This window comes from Scardinius erythrophthalmus (assembly GCF_964197995.2).
Source record: "Scardinius erythrophthalmus genome assembly, chromosome: 18".
NCBI lineage: Eukaryota > Metazoa > Chordata > Actinopteri > Cypriniformes > Leuciscidae > Scardinius > Scardinius erythrophthalmus.
Genome location: NC_138238.1, coordinates 14662471 through 14673190, shown reverse-complemented (window position 1 = coordinate 14673190; position 10720 = coordinate 14662471). Strand labels below are relative to the sequence as shown.

Here is a 10720-nt window from a genome sequence, read left to right as displayed (position 1 = left end):
AGGTGGCCTGGAGCTAAGGCAGTCAAGCATTGAGAAGCTGGCTAGAAGCTTATAGGCCTTGAAACAAGGCAGGATCTGGTTGTCAGCATCTTTACTTTTGGTGCTATTGTTATTACTGGCTTTTTGCGATCTTATTAATCAAACTTTCTTAATCATATAGACCTTGGTTTGCTTTCCTTATTGTTTTGGTTGTTAAATGATAACTAAAGCAGATACAGTATGCTTAACTGTCACCATCCCGCTATAGCGGGACGCTTGACACTCTTTTTTTATCGCCATTTTTAACATCACATATTTTAGTATTCATCATAAATCAGGTAATTCAAAAGCTTACAAACTCAAAATTCATTCTGTGTAAACCATTATGAAATTGGACGTTGCGTTACCAAGAAAACGGTACTCTAAATTCTTTTAGCGGGCTCCTCCCCTAGTGGGTGGTGTCAGGTTTCATATTACAAAAATGATTTTGACTAGGTTACAATCAAACCTTTTCTAATCTTGACAAAACACATCGTTGGAAAGGTCTGAGTTTCAAGGTTCCATATTTTGTGATAGAAGTGATATTCGGACAGACATTTATTAATTTCTCACAGGAGAATGCATCAAAACAAAATTCAATGGAATATGTGGGTGACACCCAGATATACAGCGCCTAAACAAAATCTCATAGAAACTTCAATTTTTGTGATATCAACTTCAAATTTGGAACACAACTTGGTTAGACATATGGCTTTGTTTTTATAGTAATTTTTAGAGTAAAAATTATTTTTGAAAATATATATTTTATATAAAATAAAAATATTTTAGTACAGTACATTTGATTTACAGTAAATTTAAACTTCCATAACTTTTTTATACTTTCTTTTTTTGAAGTGCTTTCACTTCAGCAATAATCTGCTGTGTCTTCTTTAAAGTCCTCATGAAATGGAAGCTGTTATAGTCTTTTCTTCCCTATTCTGACATATATGCAAGTGAAAGGCTTCACGAACAAAGTAGGGCGGGACTTGATTTTGTCTATAGGGAAAGATTAAGATTACAGGGGCACATAAAAAAATAAAATGAAAATAATGATGGCCACGGATAAATCATTTACTATAAATACTGCAATATTCCATAAAAAAAATAAAATTTGATGGTGACTTTAAATGCTTTAAAGATTCTGAATGGCTGTCAATGCTTTTATTGTTCATCAGCTCATGGGAAAAAAAATCATTCTGAAAGTGATTCCAATGATACTCTTCCTCTGTGTTGTTCCCTATTCTCATAGTTTTAGAACAAACTTTACAATTATCATTACAGTTATCATCCTTGTGTTTTACAGTGGCCCTTCTATCAATATATTCCATGTGCATGGGTTTTACCATGCGTTTAACAAGCTCTTTATGAAATATCGAAATACGAAGTAATATAATTTATTTTCAAATAGTCTATCAAAGCGGCAGACAGCAGTGTGCGCTTACAACAGAATGTTATAAATGTATATGCTAATATAGTTTATCTAATAGTTAATATCATTATATAGGCTAGTTATTGTTTTTGAATGGGCCTTATTGTGCATATATAGGGCCTAATTACACTTAAGTTGTACAACTTTTCTATGAAAACACATTTAAAGCATTTAAAGTTCTATGAATCTAAAAATGCCCATGAATTGCACAATATGTCCATAAATTAGGCAATAGCCCAACATAGTAAACCTTTACTGAATAAGTTTTATCATCTGTGTGATGCATTGTAATATTAGGCCCACATGTAATTGAAATGTATGTGTTATGTAATTGAAAAAATCTTAACATTTTAACACTATAATTTTGGCACCCTATGGGTGGAATTCACAACGGCTCAGGTGATTCCCTATTTCATCTCATGGCATTTACGACCGGGCAAATTCTACAGTGTGTGACCAGGGAGTGACGCATTGCAGGTACAAACGAACCAATCAGAGTCATCCGCACAACCTAAACGCGTACAGTATTCTTCCGCCGTCAGATAGTACCTCCTGTACTTTTGCGTCAATATCTGCCGATTGCACAATAAAAAGACTATTTTGTTTATGAATAACGACATAAATAACGTTTGCTCAAGCTTTGTTTATGTCCGTGGACAAATATTGCGGCATTTCCGACGGACCCTTAGCCAGAATGCAGTGCGTTTTGGCGGATAAATACAGGAAGATGGGAGGTGTTTATGTACGACCGTTAAGGCGGGTCTATACCAATATTCCGACCACCATTTGTGAATCTTTCACCGAGACGGAGGGAGACTGACAGAGAAAAAGAGAAAATGGTGAGTGCCCACCAATATTTCTAATGAATGATGGATATGCGTTAATGAAAAATTGTGTAATCTTTACAACTATTTGTGCGGAAGTAAGGAGGTCAAGCAACAGAAAAGGAATATTTTTTTTAATATTTACAGAAATGTGCCGCCAAATTTACGACTAACTTACAGGGGATGGACTGAATGAAGGAATACACGCGCCGCGCCGTAATCTTCAGTTTTTGATGTACTTTGTGTTATATTTCGCTTCGGGTTTTTAAATATCACAGGCTAAACCTAAAGATATTCCGCGAAGGGAGTAACTTATTGCTAAACTTCAGGGGTGTGCTTGAGCCCCTTCACTTTCAGTTTCCTATTCACATCGTAACGTAGTTATTACAAAGCTTGGTAATGGGCTTCAGTAAGTCACATTTTATTCAACCTTTAACATAATTTGCTTATGTTCTTTACTCTCTGGTTTTGTACCGACTGGGCAGCCTCACGTGTGGGGTGAATAACGGGAAGCGTTAAGAAAAGTAGCCGGTTAACGTTAAACAAAAACCAAACAAAAAAAACTTGTGTATTGTGCTTTTTAGCATTAAGTCGTGGAGGATTTATGTTTTCTAATTCCTGAACCATCTTAAGGATCTTAATGTTCAGCATCACACATTTTGCTCCTATATCCATTTAGTTTAAGTGCATGTTACAACGTAGTGATCAGATTGGCTCGTTGTGAAATAGCCTGCAGTAAGTTACTCGGGTTACTCGAGCATTAGCACAGGACTAACGTTTCAACAACAGTAAAAGGGTTACATTACTTTTTAAAATGACTGTCTATAGTGCCACGAGAGAATAGTTCACCAAATACCAGGAATCAGGTGGGTGGATGAACTGCTGTTGTTAGGAGTGTCTTGTGTTGAGACTTTATTCTCTCGAGCTGATGTCGTAACATTTAGCTGGGAGGGAATCTGAGGTCTTAGTTTGGTCTCACACGGGTTGCTAGACATGTCAAGAGCACCAAAACACTACGAATTCGTAGTGAGTATATTGTACGCATGATTTATTAATACGATGTTTGCATCTCTTCCCATCCCCAGGCCGATCAACTCACAGAGGAGCAAATAGCCGGTAACGTCCCTTACTTTCTTTGCTTACACACCCCTTCAGTTTCTGCATTGGGTTGAAGCGTTTTGAAATAGCCTGGCTGTTCTAGTTTGGTATAATTGGCCTTTTAAGGTGGTATCTGAGTCAAATCTGTGGGCATGGATGGGTTATCGCCTCCTTGAATGTGCAAACTCTTGTGCATAACTTTTGCTATTTCTATTAAGAAAAAAGTGAGCCTAAACAACAGATTCTGTACAAATAAGTATAACTGTAATTTTCTTATTTTAAATTTTTTGTTCACACACACACACATATACATATATATATCATTAAACATACAGTGAAATAAGTGAGCTTAATGCATTTCCTTAAGCTGTAGTATTATTTTGCATGTTTATAGTAAAACATTTGAAATGGGCCAGTGTTTTGTGTAACAGAGGAACGCCGGTTGTGCATCTGTAATGTCTGATGTCATATCAAAGGGAGTATCGAACAGTCTCATCAGCTCTACTCAATGAGCAGTGTTGGCACAGAGGGGAGTTTGTATTACCCTTTAGTGTTCAGAACGCTGGGCAAAAACATGCACTGCTGAAATACAGTCTCACTTGTCACTACAGTTTTGTCCCGACTATGCCTTAAGGATCAATTCTCCCCATTTAAACTATTTAGTGACAGTGCTGACTCTTGCTGGACCTTCTTGTAAAATGTTATCTTGTGAAATTAACTATACAAAGTGATCTTGTTTTGCATGTCTGCATTTAACTACTGGTGCTCGGCGGGTCAGGTTAAACTCAAAGGCCTAACACCATGGCTCTGGGGTGTTTGCGTGTTTTCCTCGGCACCATGTCATCCTAGTCATTTATCTATGAAGGCGTTTGTTGTTACTGGTCTTGGCTATAGACAACTATGCTACTTTTAGCTTTGGGGACTTGTTTTAAAGTTTGAGCCTTTTCTGACATGTAGTACATAGCATATAGGACCTACAAAATGCCTTAAGCTATGTGGAATCATAATGCTCATAAGCAGTTAATTATTTAAAAAGCTAGACATGGAGCTGAAGTACTTTACCTGTTCCTTTTGTTTATTGTTTAAATGGAAAAGCGATTGACATGTTTATAAAAATGTGGTTATGGGACTCAAACTGATTTGTCTCCACTGTTAATTCTCACAGAGTTCAAAGAGGCGTTCTCGCTATTTGACAAAGATGGGGATGGTACCATCACCACGAAAGAGCTGGGCACTGTCATGCGCTCTCTTGGCCAGAACCCTACAGAGGCGGAGCTGCAGGATATGATCAATGAGGTGGATGCAGATGGTGAGGACGCGTTTTTGCTGCTACATTAGCCATCAGCATGATGTTAACTCTTGCGAGTAGGGTCCAATTTGCATATGACTTGAAAGCATTTCCCTGAAGTTTTTTATCACGATTCGAAATTATATTCACTTAAAGTGCTGTGTTACTTATCTGCCTGTGTACTTTGCCCTTTAATTAGGTAATGGAACAATAGACTTTCCTGAGTTCCTGACGATGATGGCAAGAAAGATGAAGGACACCGACAGCGAGGAGGAGATCAGAGAAGCTTTCCGTGTCTTTGATAAGGTAAGGCTTCTGAAGAACTGTTGCATTCATTTAACCTGCTATCAAGGCTTTGCTGGTAACATTCCTAGACTTGAAATAATTTGGATGGATCATTGTTCTGTCTTTGTCAGGATGGGAACGGATATATCAGTGCTGCTGAGCTGCGCCACGTGATGACAAACTTGGGGGAGAAATTAACAGATGAGGAGGTGGATGAAATGATTAGAGAAGCAGACATTGATGGAGATGGTCAGGTCAATTATGAAGGTAAGAGTTGTAATTCAAATAGTCTGCATCCATTTTTTTTATTTGTTTGTTTGTGGTGACTCTTAAAACTTCCCCTTTTCTCTTTCTTTGCAGAATTTGTACAGATGATGACAGCGAAGTGAAGGCCTTGTACAGAATTTCTTGTATAAAATTATATGCCTTTTCTTGTTTTTAATTTCTGTAAAATGTTTCATTTTAATTTCACCCATCTTCTCCTGCTGTCCAAAGGATTTGCATGTATACTATAAGATTTGAGTGCTCATGCCTCCCCCCAACTCCTAACCGTTGTAAACAATCTGTTAGAAGGAGCAGTTATGGGACCAGGTGATGCGTATAGGCACAGATACTGACTGCGCACAGGCCCCTTTCCCCTTCTGTTGCTCTGTCTGCCTGCCCACCTGACGAACGGTGACATCAAGGGTCCAGCTGACTGACAGTGTGGCGTCTTTTCAACAATTTTGGCATGACTTTTTTCTTTTTCTTTTTTTTTTCTGTCTTTCGATTTTATGTGGAGGCACAACTCTGCATGGACAATGGACTGAGTATAAATAGAAATGGGAAAAGTCCTCAGCATTGCACTATTGCAACATCATTGAATTCAATACTAACGGGTTTATCGCCAGGTACTCATACACTCTAATCTTTTTGTATTTGTTCTGTTCTTACTATGCTTTTTAATTAGTCACTTTTCTTTTGTAACTGCTTATGGCACAGCCATGCCTCAGAATCCATTCCAAGTTGTATATTTGTTTTCCAATAAAATTAACAATTTACCCAAAAACTGCTTCCCCTGCCTTTTATTCCAAATGATTGCTTAGTTGGTTGGAATGAAAAAGAGAATTTGTCAGTATTTTGGTTAAGTATTAGCTAACAAGGTATGTTGCTGTTATTAAACTGCACCTACAATGGTTAGACCACTCTCCAGTAACATGATGTTGGTTTTACCCACTTACCTTGTCATTGCTACAAACTTTAGAGTGATATTGTGATTACTTTTAGTGTAATTAGCTTTTAATTAAACACTTACCCCTGGTTTCACAGACTAGGCAAATGCATGTTTGAGCTGTTTTAACCGAAAGCAACTGGCACATATGTTTTGTGATGCACACCAGTAATGTTTTTTTTTTTCTAAGACACGTATATAAAAGCTATTTAAATGTCCTAATTGAACAAAGGCCTTATCCTGGTTTAATCTAAGCCCTGTCTGTGAAACTGGGCCTTAATGATTTGATTAGTTCAGATGTCTTGCAAAAATTCTGAATTGAAATGCAACTTTGTCAAAGGAAAAGTGCAATTTCTCTTTAAATTGTTAGCTATGTTTGGACATAACCCCTAAGTGACAATCTGTTTGCCTGGCCATCGCTCTGCCCTTTACAGGATTGAAAATAACAGACTTCAAACTACTTATGAAAGAAAAATGTACACTGAGGTTGCTTAGTCCACTGTTTGAAATAACATTTTATAATATGCTGGTGAACGGCACGGCTATTCAAAAAGCTTAAAATCTAATTCTCATAAAAAATGACTTTTGGTCAGTCCTGTAGCAGGCAAATTCTGTTCCTGCTCAAAGGGTCCTTATTCTGCTAAGCCTTTTCTATCAGACCACTGCAGTCTCCTTAAAAGGGCTTGTTGAAATGTTGCCAGAGTTCCCCATGTTGGATACACAACAGATTTTGTAGCTGCAAGGCTGAAATACAAACACTGCCTTGAGTGTTTCATTGTTAACCGGCTGTGCACAAATGGTGATTTGGCCTTTGAAGTAATCACGTGTAGGGAACTGCTAGTTTGAGGAATGAGCGAAGGCTCATTCACAATGCAAACAAATGCGAAGAGATGGTGATGGAGACCAATGAAGCATAAGCGACTCACTGTATCGAGGGAGATATGTGTGCATCTCATCTCAGAGAAGTATTTACCACCGTGCTGAGCTTTCTGACGTGTGATATTCATGTTCCACCATGTTTCCTAGCAACCGTGAATTCCAGTCTCACGGGTAGCTGCTCTTTCCCTTTTCCAGTAGGCTCTGAAGGATCATCGGGAGTTGAGAAGTGCCCCCATGTTCACGTCATGTAACTATGAGACTGACTGATGATGGAGATGTGGCGCTCTGTGGGTGTAGAGTAAATAAAAGACAAGGCCAGACTTTGTATTTGTAAGGCCAGCATTTGCAGCCAATGACAATATATGAGTAGATTTAAATTAAATGGAGAAGAAAACACAAAAACCAGAAAGCATATTTTTATTTTATTTTATAATCTGTCTGTGTTATGGATTAAAAGGCACAGCAAAGTCCACTAGACAACCGAGTCATGGGACCTTGTGATATTACTGTGATGCAGGCTAACAATAGCTCTTCCCCTTAATATCAGGTCACCTTTATCACTGTACTATAAAAGATAGCTCAAAAATCTCTCTCAAGTCCTCACAAGTTCTTATGGTGTTCGCTTTAGTCCTTTCTTTATTATTAGAAAGAAGAACTGAAAATGAACTACGATTTTTGGGAAGTGGCAAAGCAAGTTCAAATCTATAAAGTGTCATCCTGTTAATCTCTTCCTCAAAAAAAAAAAGGTTATTGCAATTTTATTTATCATAATTGTAACTATATATCACAATTGCTAACTCAAATCTCACTATGTCACTACAGCTCACAGTTAAAATGTTATTGCTTATATTTCTCGTATATCTTGGCTCAGAATAAAAAAAAAGCTGCACATTAAAAAAATTAAAAGTTTTATTTTTCTTAATTGCGCCTTTATATTTCTCAATTGCAACTTTATATCTCACAATGTAACTATCGCTCAATATTAAAAGACTTTCCAACAATCAAAACTTTATCTCGCGTATATACCTTGCATTGTGAATTTTTGTCTTGATATTGTGACTATACACAAACAATTTCAAGTTTATCTCTCAGTGTAACTATAGCTCACAATTAAAAGTTTCTGACGAATGCCTCGAAGTAAAACAATGAAAAAGGTTGACATTTTTACAAATTTTCATTTTCAATTGCAATTTCTTTTGATTGATTCCTCATAATTGTGACTTAGTTGCAACTATGTCACAATTTAAGTTTATACTTAAACCTCCCAATTACCCGTTTTATTTTTTAATCGGATGCAAAAAATCAGGCTCCCATAATTCTGAGCTTATGTTGGTAACATTTAGCTTGGGAAAATATTGAATCATCCCATTAACAAAGGGGTCTGGTTAATGAGGTATTCCCTGTCAAATATCCATCTCTGTCTTGTTTTTTGGAATGCATCAGCTGAAAAGTGCTCTGCTCATCTGGCCCTCATGTTGTTGCCATCCTTACGATTATTGCTATCACTCAGCAAGGACACAATGCCAGCCATTCTCAGAATGTGTCAGCCACCTCACGTACAGCCTCCCGTACCACATTGACACTTAATAAGATCATCTTTCTCCTCGGGTCCAGGCTGTCCACCCTCTCTGTGCGTGGTTTGGCAATCGCTGTGGCCATTATCACATGTTGCTGATGGATACGTGTGTGTGTGTGTGTGTGTGTGTGTGTGTGTGAGCGCAAGCACACAGCTGCTCCTGTTGTTGTGCCATGATAAATGTGAAAGGGGTGTTTAATGGGCCCCTGTGCACTTTTGTGGTTATTTTTCAATCCTGGGTTCAGGGATGGCTCAGGGCTTCGCACTCCCAGGGCCCAGTTTGTACCAAAAAACAAGCCAAAAACAGAAATCACAGGAGGACGCCAATGAGAACAAACAGTTCTCTTACGAGAGTTCTCTCGTACTGCGTTTTATCAAAACGCTACGGGAAAAGTCTCTTTTCACGAAACACTGAAGCAAAAAATTATCCTTTAATTTTCATATATGTAAAACGCGTTGCGGCAGCAGCAGTCAGCTATGGCGAGACGGCTTGCTCGCTCATTGGCTGCTCTGCGGCAACTGCTTAAGCCTATCGAGCGAGGCCTGAGATGACGTCAGGCCAATGAGGGCGCTTCGCGCCCTCCTCGCCACTTCCCGCCGAAACGGGCGTGGCTTACCTCTATAAAAGGAGCTCGAGAAGGCTGATTCACTTGATTTTAATCTCTTCAGCGAAGCGCACGCATCGCTGGATCACGGAAGCAAGCGTCGTTCGAAGCAAGCACTTCAGCGGGACGAGCCCTCGAAGCCGCTGGCCAACGCCGCCTTCTACAGCCGTACCTGCTGCGCTTTCCGACGCCTATATCCTTTATTGCTATATTGCTCTGTTTTCTGTGTGTGTGTGTGTGTGTGTTCGCTGCAACACTCACCCCTAAAAGAGCTGCGTCTTTTTCAAGACGCCTTCTCATGCAGCGCTCGCGCTCGCTCCGAGCCAATTGCCTACGGTGACTCTGAGGACTCGCCAGGCATCCTTTCCGAGGCTGCCCTTCCTGGAAGCGGACGGCGGGATTAGTTTTTCTTTACGTTACAAGAAAAGCTACCCTGCCTCTGCACGCGTCATTCACCGGCGAAGGAGAAAAGAGTGTTCTTAGTCCCACCGTTGGTCGGTCTGACCTCTTTTCTCTCACATTTCTCAGTTCCCTGTTCGGCGACTGGAAATATTATTGCAGCAAGTGAGTCTGTTACATGCTTGCCTGCCAGCAAACGCCGAAGAATACATGTTGACGCCGCTTTCAAAGCCTGTATCCCCCTGTGGCTCAGTGGTGGAATTATAGGTTCTCCTCGCGGGAGACCGGGGTTCGGATCCCGGTCTGGTGGCATATATATTTATGCCGCCAATGCTTTGCTCTGTAAGTCCCCTGAAGGCGACTGCAGAGATGCATTTTGCAGCCAGCGAGCGCGTAGTACCCGCTTGCCTGCAACCGAACACCGTTTCTACGGTTCCCGCGCGTCACTGGCGAAAGAGAATGGAGTGTTTTCAGCCCCGCTGAATCTGGGCGATTTCCACTCTTCTCACATTCTGGCATTTTGCAGGCGTTCTGAAAATGCAAATCACTCTGTCTGTTCCCCGAGAGGCAACTGCAGACGTGTTTTTTGCTGCCCACGAGCACGTGGTACAGGCCTGCAAGCAAACGCCAGTGTGGATAATACTCGCGCTGACTTTGTCTATGTATCTTCACTGTGGTCCAGTGGTAGATTCTTAGACTTGCGCGCGGCCGATCGGAGGTTCGAACCCCAGGCTGGCCGGCAGAAAATATTTATGCCGCCGAATGCAAATCACTCTGTTTGTTCCCCGAGAGGCAACTGCAGACGTGTTTTTTGCTGGCCACGAGCACGTGGTATATATGCCTGCAAGCAAACGCCAGTGTGCATAATACTCGCGCTGACTTTGTCTATGTATCTTCACTGTGGTCCAGTGGTAGATTCTTAGACTTGCGCGCGGGCGATCGGAGGTTCGAACCCCAGGCCGGCCGGCAGAAAATATTTATGCCGCCGAATGCAAATCACTCTGTTTGTTCCCCGAGTGGCAACTGCAGACGTGTTTTTTGCTGCCCACAAGCACGTGGTACATGCCTGACAAGCAAACGCCAGTGCGGATAATACTCGCGCTGACTTT

At 40.3% G+C, this 10720-nt stretch overlaps 1 protein-coding gene across 1 annotated transcript; it reads left to right on the top strand.

Annotated features, from left to right (window-relative positions):
* The first annotated feature begins 1953 nt into the window (after positions 1–1953).
* On the top strand, positions 1954–5990 carry calm2b (calmodulin 2b, (phosphorylase kinase, delta)). Its single transcript, XM_081393510.1, has 6 exons — positions 1954–2286; positions 3357–3387; positions 4535–4678; positions 4857–4963; positions 5074–5209; positions 5303–5990. The coding sequence occupies exons 1-6, from the start codon at positions 2284–2286 to the stop codon at positions 5329–5331; spliced, it is 450 nt and encodes a 149-aa protein (XP_081249636.1). The 5' UTR covers positions 1954–2283; the 3' UTR covers positions 5332–5990.
* Positions 5991–10720: the final 4730 nt, after the last annotated feature.